Source organism: Myxine glutinosa, chromosome 4 (assembly GCF_964187855.1).
Source record: "Myxine glutinosa chromosome 4, kmMyxGlut1.1, whole genome shotgun sequence".
In the NCBI taxonomy this organism is placed as follows: domain Eukaryota; kingdom Metazoa; phylum Chordata; class Myxini; order Myxiniformes; family Myxinidae; genus Myxine; species Myxine glutinosa.
This window is the reverse complement of record NC_136264.1, coordinates 30532507-30549234: the sequence shown is the minus strand read 5'-3', so window position 1 is coordinate 30549234 and position 16728 is coordinate 30532507. Positions and strand designations below refer to the sequence as shown.

The 16728-nt window shown below is 44.6% G+C and overlaps 1 protein-coding gene across 5 annotated transcripts in view; it reads right to left on the bottom strand.

Moving 5' to 3' along the window:
- LOC137424558 (uncharacterized) overlaps nt 1-16722 on the bottom strand; it is a 31250-nt gene extending 14528 nt beyond the window's left edge. For 2 of the 5 annotated variants that reach the window (XM_078775593.1, XM_068112138.2), the window contains exons 1-5: nt 16446-16718; nt 12545-12607; nt 10411-10528; nt 4346-4439; nt 4083-4152 (exon numbers count right to left, since the gene is read on the bottom strand). In XM_078775593.1, coding sequence (XP_078631719.1) covers nt 4083-4152; nt 4346-4439; nt 10411-10528; nt 12545-12607; nt 16446-16494 — 394 coding nt within the window. In that variant the 5' untranslated portion in view covers nt 16495-16718. Of the gene's footprint in view, nt 1-4014; nt 4156-4345; nt 4440-10410; nt 10529-12544; nt 12608-16445 lie in introns of all 5 variants that reach the window. The other 3 variants (XM_068112137.2, XM_068112133.2, XM_068112136.2) reach the window with 3 other exon arrangements.
- Between the last annotated feature and the right edge of the window lie 6 nt (nt 16723-16728).

Below are 16728 nucleotides of genomic sequence, written 5' to 3'. Positions count from 1 at the left end.
TGGTGGAGCTTGTACACTTTTTACATGCAGGACAAGGCCATTAGGAGACGTTAACATACTTTTACACCAATTACAAAATCAAATCTGTAGACAATGGACAAATCAACAAAGTATATGGGAATTCAACCTATAATTGTAGGTTCACTGGCTACGAGCTTAGATGGGAATGCTTAACAGGTTAACAGTATGTTATACATGATAGGCAACACACATGCACATTAACAGGCAACTTCCAACAGCAACATGCAACACATCATATTCTCTGCTACCTGCGGTATGCAACACTGCTACCTGTGGTAAGCCTACAGCAGCCTTTGCCTTCCCTCACTGCCCCCATACCCCTCTCTCTGTTAAGAGGACCCATTTTTCATGTTACAAAAAAAAAAAAAAAAAAAAACGTTAGAAATAAATAAACAACCATTACAACAAAGTAGGGATATGTGCTTCGGTGCAAAGACCAAAGTACACAGTTAAACAGATACATGTGCACCTTGGCCCTATGGCCAAGGCTCATCATCGTACCAAAACACATTCTTGCCTATACGGCCTGAATGCATGGTCATAATACCATTGGTGGGGCCCACTAAGTCTCACAAGTACAGACTGGATTTCCCCACCAGAGTCGAGCTGGCAAGCAATCTCCAAAGATGTTATTTAGCACCTCGAACAAACCCACATGCCACACCAGGACTTGCTGAAAAGGTCCTCAACAACAAGGATTTCCTGCCCCTCCAGCCACCCCATTTTGGCATCCATTACAGAGTTAAAACAAAGATTCGGAATGATATCTGGGGCAGGGGGATGATCAAAGTTAAAATGCAACTTCCAGCTGGGCAGTGGGTGGTCGTGCAGCAGGTGACATTGCATTTAGCAATGGGCGGTATTGCATCTTTCACAGGCCACAACTAAGCAGAAAGTATGTGACAACAATGCATCATATTGACAAGCATCTCCTTTTAGATTCTCATGCTATGCACACTCTTGCTGCGTCAGCTACTAAAACAAAAAAGAGCAATAAGAGCAAATCGATAAAAACTTTCCCCAATCAATTAACCCTATGTCAGGCATGTGATACTTTTGATGACCTGCATGAAAGTTCTCAATTAATCACATATTTAAAAAACAAAATGCCCTCGATGACTAAACATCCAAAGTTCGCATTTTTGACTCGTTATTTAAGGAAAGCCAAAGTTTTCAAAAGAATCGGGGAACAGATCACAAACACATTCCCATCTGAAACCCTTGTGGCTCATGATGCCGAAACAAAGGTTGGAATATACCACACAACATGTGTGCATGTCCATCATCTACTAATGTAAGTCAGATGAAAGTAAATCGATATCCACCACCATCTTTGCCCTGCATGTGATTTATGTACAAGCTCCACAATGAGTCTTACATCACTGTGAAAAAAAAATGAAAAAGAAAGAATAGAAGCACCCAGCAATGAAAACGGTATTTGCTTCAAGCCTCACGGGTTTAAGGTTTCACATTTTACATCTCTACCATAAAGAGCGGAGTAAAACTTTGTGCAAACTGCAATAATGAATGCCATCTGAGCTGCCCGAAAGCAAAGACGGGAACCAGATCTCAAAACTAGGAACTCAAAACAAAACTAGCTGAACAGTTTACATTTTGTATATCACTGATAGGTGGGATCTGCATCTGGACCTTAACCAAAATCTAATCAGCTTGTTCTTATCAACCAAACTCATCTACCATTTTTCATTCGAATTCGTCCATAACTTTTTGAGATATCATATCTCGTTTTTGCCCCATCTCTCAATGGTAAAGTCACTTTTCAAATTGATCAAATATAACCTCAACTGCAAAACTCGTAGTCATCCTTTGACCCCGACCCGATTGCAAAAGAAAAACCAGAGCGCATATTCCCACCTTGCACGTTCGTTCTGAACTAAAATACCATCATTAACTTAACACGCTACTATTATGGCCCACATACCCGTATCATCCATGCCCCCGATTATGTCATAGTTTCTTGGCATGGGTTATGAACACCATTCATTCATTCATATTCATCGGGTCATATATCAGATCATCAGGTCATATATCTGATGACATCATTGATATCACCCTATATACCCCATGGGCTGTGGCGTGCTGATGATGAGGGGCGTGTCGTTGAAGCTGAAGGGAAAGGTGTATGCAGCATGTGTGAGAAGTGTTATGATTTATGGGAGCGAGACATGGGTAATGAACGTAGAGCAGCAACGAAGGTTGGAAAGGGTGGAAATGCGAATGGTTCGACGGATGTGCGGAGTATCGTTGAGAGAGAGGAAGACAAATGATGAATTGCGAAAGATGATGGGAATAGAGCCTGTGATTAATGCTGTGAAGAGGAACAGGTTGAGATGGTTTGGTCATGTGTTGAGGAAGGATGAAAGTGACTGGTTGAGAAGAGTGATGGAAATGAATGTAGAAGGAAGTAGAAGACTGGGAAGACCGAGAAAGACTTGGCTAAAGATGGTGGAAGAAGAAATGCGGGCAAGGGGGTTAACAAGGAGAGATGCAGAAAATAGGGCAAAATGGAGAAGATTGTCATGGGGACCGCAAGGCTAACCCCCGCTCTAGCAGGGAAAATGGCCTTTCAAAATGCATGTTGTTGTTGTTGTATACCCCATGGGGAGTTGATGACATATTCCAAGTTAAAAAAAAAAATTTTTTTCACGTTTTTGGAGAAAATGTCCAATTTTTTTTTCCCCCTTCAATCCAATGTGGCTACCATACCATGTAACATGTCATCAGAGTGAGCAGTAGAATATTCTCCATAGGGAGTCACTCCCATCTTTAAAGTTTTGCATCGATCGGACAAATGGTTGCAGAGAAAACCATTTTTAAAGTGAAAATACATAGACGCGCACACACATATTGCAATAGTCCCGCATCTCCTTCGCGGCAAAAATAATGAGAGTGGTACTCGGTAGAGCACATACCTCCGCCAGGCTGAACGGTTTACTTTTTGTGGGATACAAATTGGTTGCGTCAGAATCTGTCCACAACCTTTTGAGACATCCTGCTCACAGACAAACTGACAGGAGTGGAAACATAACCTTCCACCACCGAAAATTTAAAATCTCGGATTATTTTACTCCATCAATTACGTGAACCAGCAAGGACCTCTGGTCGATTTTGATCTGCGTAGCCACAAAATTGACAAAAAAAAAAGAAGCATGCAGACATCAAAAAGTAGCCCAATGGTAGTCTGCTGGCCCTAGAACCAACAAACAGAATGCTTCTACCAAAAGCTGACCCAACCTGGGGTGAGAAAAGGATTCGTCAATCGGATTTTGTACAAATGAGACACTATTTGTTTTTATTTTCAAATAAACACTTAACATTTTTTGCCATTTTAAACCCTCGTCGCATCTCACACAAATTAAGAAAGGAAAATAAAATAAAATCGGACACCAAACATCTGCGCAGCATTCAGTGGCAGATCATGAGCATTGCATCATTTACCCAAAGGAAGAAATTAAACAATTTAGTCACAGATTGAGAGCACAAGGTGGAAATTCCCCAAAGTAAGATTAGCCAGAAATGACAAAAAAAGGAAGATAATGCATAAAAACCCACAGGAACCCAATTATTCAAACGGGGAAACAAAGTTTGAAAATCAACAAGATTGACCAAAAGACACCGAACCCAGCAAGCCATTGGCTATGCAAGCAGATGGAGGTGGGGAGGGGGGAGAGATCGTTAGCAAATTAGACAGATTGGTGATTGGCGTGCACAACATGCAGAGAGATGTGGAGCAGGAATCAAAATTGTGAGCCCAGCAGGATGGAGAAGCAACAAAAGCGAAATAATTTTCAAAGCAGGCAGAGCATATGCGCAGGTAAAAGCCTTGACATGACAAAAAAGAGAAGTTTCGACAGCAATAACATCCAGACATCCCGGTTTCCAAATCTCTACACTTCCCTTTCAGTTTCATAGGCTAACGTACAGTAAATGTATTTTCTTTCATTTCCCGATGTCCCCAGTCTCTTATCTTACCCTCATCTGACAATAGGACTGTTCATCTGTGTACTGTTGCAATGGGCCCATGCCCCGATTCGGATTACCGTGGGGACTAGAGCGATCGTCACGGCGATGGCTCCACTTCTCTTCCTGCTTCTGCAGCCTCCGTGCCAACTGCTGTGACATGACGACAAGAACGGACATAAACACCAACAATTGCTTCCTGAAAGCAAAGCTGACCGTACCTCACGATGGCACCACTGTCAATACTTACACGCAAGTTACAGCTCAAATTAATTTTGTGTGCACATGCGCAGACCAAAACAGCAAGTGCACTAAAAAAAAACCAACCCAACACCATATGTACCTCATCAGCTTGTTCTGCTCTTCGCTTGCTCTCATCTGCCTTCGCAAGTTCTTTCCTCTGCATCTCAACAGCAACCCTCGCGTTGTGTTGCTCTCTGAACCGAGCACACCAAAAGGAAACTTAGACAAACCATTACATTTTTGTCTTCAATACACAGTGCCCCACAAGAGCAATGGGAAATTTGGAACGAGAATGTTTTTGGGAATTGTCTGCCAAGACAGGGTTACAGAAAAGATCATAGACTCTTCCCCATCCCTCCCCCATCCAGCACCTCTCCACCCCCCCCCCCCCCACACCCCCCGGCCCCCACACTAAATTAAACATAAATAATGAGCTGTACCTCGAGGTCCACCACCTTTTCGGTGCTATGAGGAATATATCTGTGTAATATGAAAGCTAAATGTTGAACTGTTTTTGAAATGTCATGTACACAAACCAAGTTACTGATATGGTTGCCATGGCAACATAACAAGCGTTACGCCTAGGTCCCCCGTCGGTGAAGTGATGTGAGTTGACAAAGTGGAAGACGCAGGAAACATGGAAGAGTCCATAATATTTGCGAATGGGTTGGAGACACACCCACATACCAGATTAGAAGTTAGTAGTTCGTTTATTTTTCAAGATATTTCGCTCACAAGGTTCAGACATTTATGGCGGCGGCCATCTTGGATTTTGACGTGGCGACCCAATTTTCAAAATCGTTCTTCCTTATGCCTAGATACACCCACACACCAGATTAGAAGTTATTAGTTTATTTATTTTTCAAGATATTCCGCTCACAAGGTCGATAAATTGATCGTCTGTTTGCCGTGTCGCGAGCAAGGCCTTTGCCGCGTCGCGAACGATTTGAAATCGAAGTTAAGTGATTGTTCCCATTTGTATTTTCGTTAAAACTGTATTTATTTATGGTGTTGTACGTATATTGTGTCCCGACGAAGATTTTTCGGTGCAAATCTTTCATACCTGTATTGAAAATCGTGTTAATTCGTGTCGTGTCTTGAGGCCTTGTACAGTGTGCACTGTACAACCTTGAGGCTTTGTTTTTCTCAGCGCTCCGTCGTTTGTGATCCAATAACTTTCGTTCTCTGTATTCCCAGTCTTTTCACCCATAGCCTACTTCCTTGTGTAAATCTCAACTCAAAAAAAAAAAAAAAAAAAAAAAAAAAAAAAAAAAAAAAACAACAACAACAACAACAACATTTCCTTCTCTGTTCTCATTCGTTTATTCATTCTTATTCGTTCGTTCGTTCTTCGACCACGTGTTTCTCCCCCATTTCCCCAGATAGTTTTCACTCATTAACCTTCAATGCTTACACTTTCCCCTCAAGTTATGTATTCCGTCATATTTTATAACACCTTTTTCTTCTTCTTCTTTAAAAGGCTGCTTTCGACTTGCTCACCAAATCAATTCATCCCAAAAAAAATATCCATCTCCTATAGTGCCTTTTTTCTACATTCCCTAAACTCTCCTGCACTCCATCCTCCATCCAGCGTCCTTAAACGTATTTTTAACTCGAAGGTCACAAGAAACTCATTTTGCAATAAATGTTCGTTTCCCATAAATCGTACACTTTCTAAAATCCAATCTCACCCCTCCCCTCCAAATCTTCCCCATAACCCCTCCCCTCCAAATCTTCCCCATCACGCCTCCCCTCCAAATCTTCCCCATCACCCATCCCTTTCAAATCTCCCCCCTTGCCTCCTCCCTCCTAAACTACCCCCTCACCCCTCCCCGCCAAGACGCCCCCTCGCCCCTCCCCTCCGAGACTCCTGCCTCACCCCTCCCCTCCAAATCTCCCCCATATCCCATCCCTTTCAAATCCCTCCCCTTGTCCCTTCCCTCCCAAACTCCCCCCTCACCCCTCCCCTTCAAATCTCCCCACCCTCATTGCTTCTCAATTTCCCCCCTCTCACTCCCCCTCCTCAAAGCGTCCTCCCTGCTTCTTCCCCCTTCAAACTCTCACCTCCATCTCCCCCAACCTTCTGCCTCGCTCTTCCCCCTCCTCAAATAACACCTCATTGTGGCTCACCCAATCACCATCAAACCTTTTGTCTGCCCCATCCTTCCCTTTCTCCGAGCTATTCTGAAATCTCTGACACACCTTCAACAGCTCTCCCTACCTCTTCCACCTCTTCCACATCTTACCCTACCCCTCCTCCCCCCTGTTCTGTATCTGATGCTCCCCCTTCCTCTTCATTAACGGTATGGACCTCAAACATCCGGGGCCTTCGTTCAAACTTAACTGATCTCTCCATACAGGTTGCTTCTGTCAAACCAGACGTGATCTGCTTAACAGAAACTTTCCTCCTTTATGATGTCTCTGATTCCATAGTATCTCTCCCGGGCTACTCCCTCCTCCGGTATGATAGACCTGAGCCTCGTCCTGGAGGCGGGGTTGCTATCTTTATCAAAAACTCTCTTCCTCACTCGCCCTGCACTGCACTCTCTCCACCTCACCCCCAGGAATACCTCTGGCTACGGCTTCCCCTTCGCTCCCACCTCTTGTTCATATGTGTGTTGTACCGTCCACCAAACAGTGATGACTCCATCTACATCTCGCTGTCTGATGATATGGACCAACTTCTATCTACTCATCCCAACTCTCTCTTCCTCATATGTGGTGATTTCAACTGTCATCATGCCAGTTGGCTGGGTGTGGGTACCTCTCTCACCAGCCATGGCTCCTCAGCAAAGGACTTCTGCGACTCACTGGGACTGACACAATCTGTCAATTTCCCGACCCGGCTCTCAGTCAACGGAACATCTTCTCTTCTGGACTTGGTTATGATTAACTTCCCTGAAAATGTCTGCTGCTTTTCTTCTGCTCCGATCGGATCATCTGATCATGTCCTTGTTAAAGTGGACATCTCTCTGACCATCCTCAGGGAGCCTGCTCAGCGTCGACGAGTCTGGCATTTCACTCAGGCCAACTGGCACGGTCTTCAAGCAGCCATCAATCATCTGGACTGGTCTCCCATCTCTACCACCTCTGACATCAACTCATCCTGGGAATTCTTCCAAAGTAAATTGCTCTCTCTCATGCACAGATTTATCCCATCTCGTCTTCAGTTGTCATACCCTTCCTCCCGTCCATGGTACACGGAATCTTGTGGTGAGGCTGTTGCCCAGAAACAACTTGCCTTCATCTCCTGGAAAGCAAATCCAACGGAAGGAAATCTCATTTCCTTTCACAAAGCCCGAAACAAGTGTGTGTCCACCCTCAGGAGAGCCAGGAAACAATATCTCTCCATTCTCAAGACCGAACTCTCTTATCTGTCTCCCTCTTCCAAATCCTTGTGGCGTCTGGTCAAATCCGTTTCTGGTGTTTGTTCCCCCTCCATCCCCTCCCTTACCTCAAACGGCTACACAGCTGACTCCGCACGTGAAAAAGCTGAATGCCTCAACTCTGTGTTTGCCTCTAAATCTTGTGTCCCAAACCCATCCCTCTCTGTACCCACCATACCCAGTCGTACCCTGCTGCTCCTGGACTCCGTGTCCTTTCCTCCTGACAAGGTGGAAAAGTTTCTGTCAACCCTCGACTCTGATTCTGCAACTGGACCCGACGGCATCAGCCCACGGGTCCTAAAATCCTGCTCTGCTGCTCTATCTCACCCTCTCTCTGTTCTCTTCACCCTCTCTTTTGCTCAAGGTCAACTGCCATCTGCTTGGAAATCAGCCAACATCACCGCTTTGCACAAAAAAGGTGCAAAAACAGATCCTAGCAACTACAGACCAATCAGCCTTCTCCCAATTATCAGCAAAGTCATGGAATCCATCATTGCTTCGGGTATGAAATCTTTCCTCTTCTCCAATGGCTTGATCTCTGATCATCAATTTGGTTTCAGACCAGGTCACTCTACTCTGGACATGCTGCTTCTGCTGTCTCAACAATGGATGGAGGTCCTCAATGCCAAACAGGAAATTAGAGCTGTCTCCCTCGACATATCACGTGCCTTCGACACGGTCTGGCACCCCGCTCTGCTCACCAAACTCTCCTCCTTTGGTATCCATGGAAATCTCCACGCATGGCTGGCGGACTTCCTCTCTAGTCGTCAACGTGTGGCCCTGAATGGGTTTCTCTCATCTCCTCTTCCTGTTCAGGCTGGAGTTCCCCAAGGCAGTGTTCTGGGCCCCGTGCTTTTTCTGGTCTTCATCAATGATCTCTCTGACTCTCTCGAAAATCCTCTCTATCTCTTTGCTGATGACTCCACTCTCTGCCGCTCCATTCCTCTTCCCTCAGATCGGCAGTCTGCTGCCTCCTCACTCTCTGAAGACCTGGACAAAATCACAGACTGGTCAAACAAGTGGAACATGTCTTTCAATCCTGACAAATCTCACACTCTTACTATGTCTCTCCGAAAAGATCGACTGGACAACCCTCCCATCTACTTTCTCAACAATCCTCTCCAAGAAGTTCTGTCGCTGAAGATTTTGGGTCTCACTATCTGCCATGATCTTTCTTGGGAAAACCACATTTCCAAGCTGGCCTCCAAAGCCAGTCGCCGACTGGGCATCCTCCGTCGTGCGAAGTCCTTCCTCGGCACACCTGAGCTCCTCACCACATACAAGGCTTTCATCCGCAGCTCAATGGAATACTGTTCTCCCCTATGGGCCGGTGCTCCTGCCTCACACCTAGCTCGGCTTCACGCTGTTGAAACCAAAGCTTTCAGAATTATTGGAATCTCCCGCGATGAAGCTATCTCTGAGGGCCTTTCACTCACTCACCGCAGGCAGGTAGGTGGTCTTTCTGTCTTCTACCGACTCCTCTCCGGCCTTGCACCCCCAGCTCTCTCTGTGCTCTGTCCCCCAAATATTCCTAGAGGTCGCACAAGATCTGCCAGCAACCCTCTGATGGTTAAACTGCCGAAATCTCGGCTCTCTGCTCACCTTCACTCTTTCATTCCTCTTTTCTCCCGCCTCTGGAACAAACTCCCTCACTCCCTTCAATCCCACTCCTCCCTCCAGGTCTTTAAAACAGCTGTTCACCACCATCTCTTATCTTCCCCCATCCAAAACCTTGATCTTTTCTACCCCCGCTAATTCACCCCAGATCCACCTTGTTTGAAATTCCAACTTCTTTCCTGGAAGTCCTGGCAGGGTCCATATGTTTTATACCTCTCCCACCGCCCCTTCCCACGCCCCCCCCCCCCCCCCCAAAGCCCTCGCCCTCTCTCAGATCTCTCGATGTCTCCATGTCTCTCGGTCCCTGCTCTCAAATGTTGTGTTTGTGTCCTTCCCCCTCTCTCCCCATCTTGTCTACCGCTCCCTATGTTATATGTTTTATGTGTCGGTTTGTCTTTCTGTGTGATTAATGTTCGCTCTTTCACGAGCCTCGATCTTGTATACAAAAAACAAACAAAAAAAAAAAAAACGCACGCAGGCACACACGCACGGACGCACACACGGACGGATGGGAAAACCATTGTCCCCCTTTCGCTCCGCGGTGCGACGGGGGACAATAATTCAGCGCAGCCGTGATCTAATCAGGTTGAGATAACGTCATGAGGAATAGATATCTAATATGAAAGCAAAATGGTCAACAGTTTTTGAAATATCACGTACAGAATAGTACATGGACAGATGATCAGTCAGCCGAACAGAGCTCATTTTAATGTCCACCGTCTACGACCTAGTCAGAGGGGCAGGGGAGACAATATCTTGAATGGCACTCAGCAGAGCACACACCTCTCTCTGCCAGGCTGAACATTTTGTATATCACCGATAGGTGGAATCTGCATCCGGACCTTAACCAAAATCTAATCAGCTTGTTCTTGTCATCAACCAAACTCATCTACCATTTTTCATTCAAATCCGTCCATAACTTTTTGAGATATCATATCTCGTTTTTGCCCCGTCTCTCAATGGTAAAGCATCACTTTTAAAATTACAGGATCCGCATCTTCACCAAACTTTAATCAATACGTCCACACGCCCGACCTGTCCACAATAGACTTTTGGTCTTGTTTTGTTTTTTTTAAACACGTACAATGGTGTTAAAATTAAGAGCAAACCTCAGACTAGTCCACCACTTTTTACGTGGTTCAAACCCATCAATCAAACTCACAGATCTATTTCATGCTGACGCGCAACCTCTTCCTCCGAGAGCTGTAGCTTTCGTGCCATGCGTATGTCCTGCTGTACCAGGCGATTCTTGTGCACGTTCGAGGCATAATGCTGTTCAACTGGACATTGTGGGTAGGAGGCGAGGGTGTGCAAAAGGGGAAGGGTGGCAGAGAAATGCTTTCAGATAGACAAGGAGTTCTGTGATGCACAATCTTTAGGGATGTATGCGTTTGCATTTTGAGATTACGTCTCAATTCCAATCAATCCAAACACTGCTTACTATCTCAAGCTGTGCCCATCGTCAATTGCTAGAAGAGGTGGGAAAAAAATATAATGTAAATAAAACAAACAAACACCTATATGCTACACTTTGCTTGAGACCTGCCCAACTGCATCGAATGAAAAAGGTGAATGGTTAAATAATACATTTTATTCTCTTTTTACAAAAAAACTGAAATTCTGCTTCATGTGGAGTTTTGACACAACTTTGTGGAACAGAGTATAACATGATGACCCAAAATTTACAGGTAAACCTGATTTAAGAACATAAGTGGGACTCGTCAAAACAAATAGACGTTCAGGGTGGCGCAAAAACATCAAAGCGATGCGAGAGCGTTTTAATACCACGACTTTAACGCATTGAACCTATGTTCGTCTTTTCAGATCAGTGTTTACTATTGTAAATAGACGGATCATTGGAACACCAGAGAAAAGGCTGCAGTAGTGGAGCGGCTCGTTGTCACCTGCTATTACCGTTGAAAAGTATTGTGAAACACTCAATTGCTTTTGCAAATGCAGACATGGGGAAACAGTTGTGCAGCTTCAATGTTCCTATGTGAGCCACTGTTATTGCAAGACAATTGCAAAACATTTCCTCCATTGGATTTGTTTTTTACATCATATTATGAAAATTTGCCTTAAGAGACTGTAGTATACAGATGCAAATGAACCTAAAACGGCATTCGGTAGAGCATATACCTCCGCCAGGCTGAACAATTTGTTTTGTAACCCACCGATAGGCCAGAGGATCTGGACCCACACCTGAACCAAACTCTAACCGGGTTGTTCTGGTCACCTACCCAACACACCCACCAAGTTTTGTCATAATTTGTCGACAACTTTTTGAGATACCATGTTATACATCGTTTTTTCCCCTCTCAATGCTAAAGAACGACTTAAAAAAAATTAGCGGATCCGGATCTTCGCAAAAATCTCATCAAATCGTCGTCACATGCCCAACCGATCCACCAAATAAAATACCATAATATGGTCGTGAAGACATAAAATGCTGTAATACTTTGTCCAAGTACTGCTAAACGAAAGGAGTGTGAATAAAAAAAACCACCTTTAGAGGCCATTTTTCCCCGCAAAGCAGGGGTTGGCCTTTTTCGGGGACCGTGGTTGTTGTTGTTTTTCGGTCCCCTTTTTGAAGCAATGTTTTACGGCCGGATGCCCTTCCTGACGCCAACCCTTTTTGCCGCCTTTAACGACAAGCAGGGAATTACCAGTGTACTGGTACTCAATTTGCCGACCTCGGAAGGATGACAGGCTGAGTCAACCCCCCTGGCGTTAATTCAGCGATCGACCGGGATTCGAACCCAGGATCCTAGGATCCTAAGCCGGCACCCTAACCGCTAGCCCAACACCAGCGGTGCCAAAAAAGCCGATTTGTGTGCTAGTGTTAAAATATATAATTCAATTTAAATAAAATAAAGATTTTAAAGGTTTCATTAAAAAAAAAAAATCAGAAATTTACCGCCATTGATGCAGCGTCTTTTACACCACCTTAACACGTTACATTAGTTCTTCATGCCTGTGGTACATGTCCTTTATGATGCCCTTAAAACAGTATTTTCTTGTTTGGAATGATTTCCAAAATTGTTTGACTGCCAGGCAGACAAAATTTAAAAAACAATTCTCACTCCTCTCTGCACATGCACAATCGGGACGAACTCAGCCAAATTACAGCTAAACTACAGATTAGTTTTCCGATTCGTGTTACAATACAACATTCAATTCAAATCAAGTAGTTCCTCAATCATAAACTGACATTTGTAGACAGACAGGCAGACAGACAAAGTGAACCAATTACTTAACCGTGCTCAAAAAGAAAATTAAAATTAATAAAAACTTACTTTCTTTCTCCTGCAGGTAATGAGCAAGTACACCATCCTCCAGCACTGCAAACTCTTTTCGCACTAGAAAATAGCAATGAAAAAAAAATAAAAAATGGAAGGCATCTTTGCAAATCAACCATCAGACCGCAGTACAAACAAGTCATTACGTTTTACTTGTCGCAAAATCTCAGTTCACACACCCTCTACTTACTTTCCTCTATTTACCCCCTCACAGTAATGATGTGCTAAATGTATTATATACACATACACCCAAACAAGAAAACACAACAAGCGTTACGCCTAGGGGACCCGTCGGTGAAGTGATGCGAGTTGACAAAGTGGAAGACGGAAGGCGGCCATCTTGGATTTTGACGTGGCGACCCAATTTTCAATAGCGTTCTTGCTTATGCCTAGATACACCCACACACCAGATTAGAAGTTGGTACTTTGCTTATTTTTCAAGATATTCCGCTCACAAGGTTCAGACATACATGGCGTCAGACATACATGGCGGCGGCCATCTTGGATTTTGACGTGGGTTACACCCACACACCAAATTAGAATTCGGTCCTTCGCTTACGCGCACGCACGTACGCACGCACACACGGACAGAGGGGAAAACCATAGTCCCCCTTTCGCTCCGCGGTGCGACGGGGGACAAATACAACTAGACGGGCCACTTTATAACCGCAAGCAGTTATGACTGGGATGCAATCTGTCCTGCTTTAATACAACCCCGTTTTCATCTGACACATGACGTCCTCTATATAAAACTGAATTCAGAATTGGATTTTTAATATTTAAAAATATATATGAGGGGTCCTCGGGGTCTTTGCGGTCTTCCGCATCTTTTGGATCCTCTGGATCTTAGAGGTCTTGTTCATCTTTAAAGGGTCTTAACAGTCTAATGTCTCTGGTTTCCCACTTTAAGGAGTGTGCAAGTAAGAGGGTTGATGGGGGTAGAAAAGTTTGGGGATAGAGATGAAGGATGGTAGTGCACCTCATGTTAAAGAGTACGAATGAACCAACCAACCGATTCATGGTTCCTGCAGGTTAAGGGAGTTGAAAAATGGTGACTTTATGACTTTTCAAAGTCTCAAATACTGACGTTTGAATGACCCGGCTGGTACATAAACCCGTAACTTTAAACCTAACAGAACCAATGTAACTGTCATGTTGGGCACCATAATATACATAATATCAAATACTCAGCCATTTATTTTATAATTAAAAAATTAATTAAAAAAGAAAGAATTAACTTTTTATTAATTAAGAATAAATTAATAAAAAGTAAAATTAAATTAAAAATGACCTTTCCCTGTTCACATTGACTTATCGTTGGTGGTTTTAGAATCTTTGACATCGGATTACTGCTTCGACTTCTTTGGCAAAAGTAAGCTTATTATTTTTATTCTCACGATTTAACAAGTTTCACGAGTTTTGCAAGTTTGTGGGTCTTTTCGTTTGTGTGTCTTACTGTTTCCACATTGTCCGTCTGCATTTGGGCTCCTTCCCGTGTGTAGCACCGGTACCTCACTAGTGCTATATATAACTCGGTGAACCTATGAGATGTAACGGAGCAGTTCCGATCTCATATCGAGGACTCCCGTTGTTATGGGGCCAATCAAAGACTAGTGGCTTTGCGTGCATATTCCGTATGCACTTTTACCCAAATTCCCAAATGTAATGACATTTAATGATGTGCGGGAAGTCTGCGATTGCACAGTGTCAAACAGTTCCAGCTCATGACATGATGCCAGCCATTGCTGTCGATCGTGAGTGCTGAGGTTTTTGGAGACCTATCTTGCTTAGACCTTGGACATGCTCGTGTCCATTGAAGATGAAAACGACACTTCGACAAATTTCAAGTCAAGTGATTGTATCAGCATCAGTATTGTGGCGATCCTCCACGATTCACGAGTTGGTTGTATCTGATGGCCTTCCCAACCTGGGGTCATATTTAAGGGGCTAGTTCTCATGCTTGGAGTCTGCCACCAATTTTGCACCAGTATGTGTTACGGGGCCAGTCAATATTGACCTCAAAAACAGGTTGCAGTCAAGGCGCACCTTGAACATACACAGGATATTTTGGGGTTATAGATGGTCTTAAAGGGTCCAGAGGTATCCGAAAGGGTCTAAAGGGGATCTGAAAGGGGTCTAAGGGGGGCCTTAAAGGGATATGAAAGAGGTATAAAGGGGGTATTTTGATGCACGATGCACGATCTCGTGCATCAATATAAAACAAACCAAAACACGAACACACACCAGAGAGTGGCAAACTAACGGGGCATAGAGGGGAAGAAAGATTACATTACAAAAGGTTCAAAAAGGAAGGAAGCAATGCAAGATGGCAGTGGCTGAAGAAAAAGGGAACAGCAAGATTAGATTTGGGAGGATTGGTGATGTATGATGGGCTGGCCGGCCATTCCGAAATCTGCTCGCAGAAGCAGAACCATCATCAGGTAACCAGACATCTGCACTCCTCAAAGCACCACCGTTACACAATTTGGTCATGTCCGAACACCACAACATGACCCGAGACGTGTGCTGTACGCACGAGCCAAGTATTTATCGAGCAGCTCAGTCACAGAAATGAAACCCCTGGGATGAGATGGACAAACACACTAAGGATGGTGTTGTCATTATTAATGGCACATTGCCCACCCCGTACTCTCACACCGCCAAGGCACGGAGTGTCCGGCACGCAACACCACAGTGTGGAGACCTTCAGAAAACCAGGGCCAGCAAATTCTACACCTTGGTGGCAAAATGTATTCGTGCACGTTCCCACGTCTCATCCCACCTCTCAAACTATTTTCCATACCAGGTGTAACCACAATCCTGGCAAATCAAAACAGGAACCTACAAACACAGAGTGTGAATGCTATCCCTTAATGTGTGCAACCACAGCAAACACAAATGTCCTCATCGGCTCAAAGCGGACATCAGGGAAGGAGGGGGATTAGGGGTCGAGAGAGGAGGGGGTCACCAGCTGTACTTGTTACAGACCACAACAGCTGGGTGCATCGTTATTGGGTCATTAAAGAGCTTTAAAGGACAAGATCAGATCTGTGAACAAAACCAAAACATACCGAAGGAAGAACCACCCACAAGGTGAGGAATAAACTTGGAAAAACAAAGTTAGTTTAGAATCAAAATTCTTCCATCCAGAACGTCCAAAATGAACAGCAATCTTTTTTTTTTTTGTCATGGTTCTCTTTTTGAAGCAATGTTTTTATGGCCGGATGACTTCCTGACGCCAACCCTCTTAGTCGTCTTACGACACGCAGGGATACGGTGTACCTATTCTAATCCAGGGTACACACTGGGAAACGTTTAAAACATGGAAATTCTGGGTGGGGGGAGGGGGGCGGCGTCATCATCATTGACGGTGCAAAATAAATAATGTATTGTTGGAATAAAATTAAATAAAAACCTTCCATCCCAAACGAGGAACGGCTAGTGGAAAAATTCCTGGGCGGAGGGGTTGGGTGTGGGATGGGGCTCTTAAACCTCAGCAGACGGACTTGTGCACTCAGACTGTGTGAAGCAAGCACTCAGTAATGTCAACAAGGAAGTTTCCACAAACGCCCACGAAGGGGCGACGGGACCAACTACGCGCTCCCGTTTGTTTGGAGAGCACCAGTTGGAGACAAATCAAGCCAAGGGGTTCACGCACCGGCGGGGGTCTCAGATCGCGAGCGTGTCCCCCTGCACCGGTGGGGGTCATAAACCTTACGCTTTGGACCATTATTTATCTAAAAACAAAAATCAAACATTTTCCATCCACAAGACATTCAATCCCGACAAAACCTCTACACGGATCTAACGGTCAGGAAAGAACAGGTTATGCAACCCCCAACACAATGTTCAACCTTCACAATCAAACTCACCGTCCCTCACAACATCGCCAACTCACCGTGCTCCACTGGAGGCAGCTGAGAATGATCCGTTCCTAATTCAGCCATAGCGTTCTCGAGAACAATAAATAAATAAAAACACTCTCGCCGATCACGATCAGGCAAAATACGTTTATAGATAAAGAAACATCAATTCATTCTCCAAAATTGCACAAAATCTCACACAGCAAAATAACCGCCGCTCCTTGGTCCTTGCTCGAGCTCGCGCGCGCGCGCGTCGCGTATACACCAAGCAAAAACAGCGCTAACGTCACTTCCGACCAACCAGAGTCGGATATGACG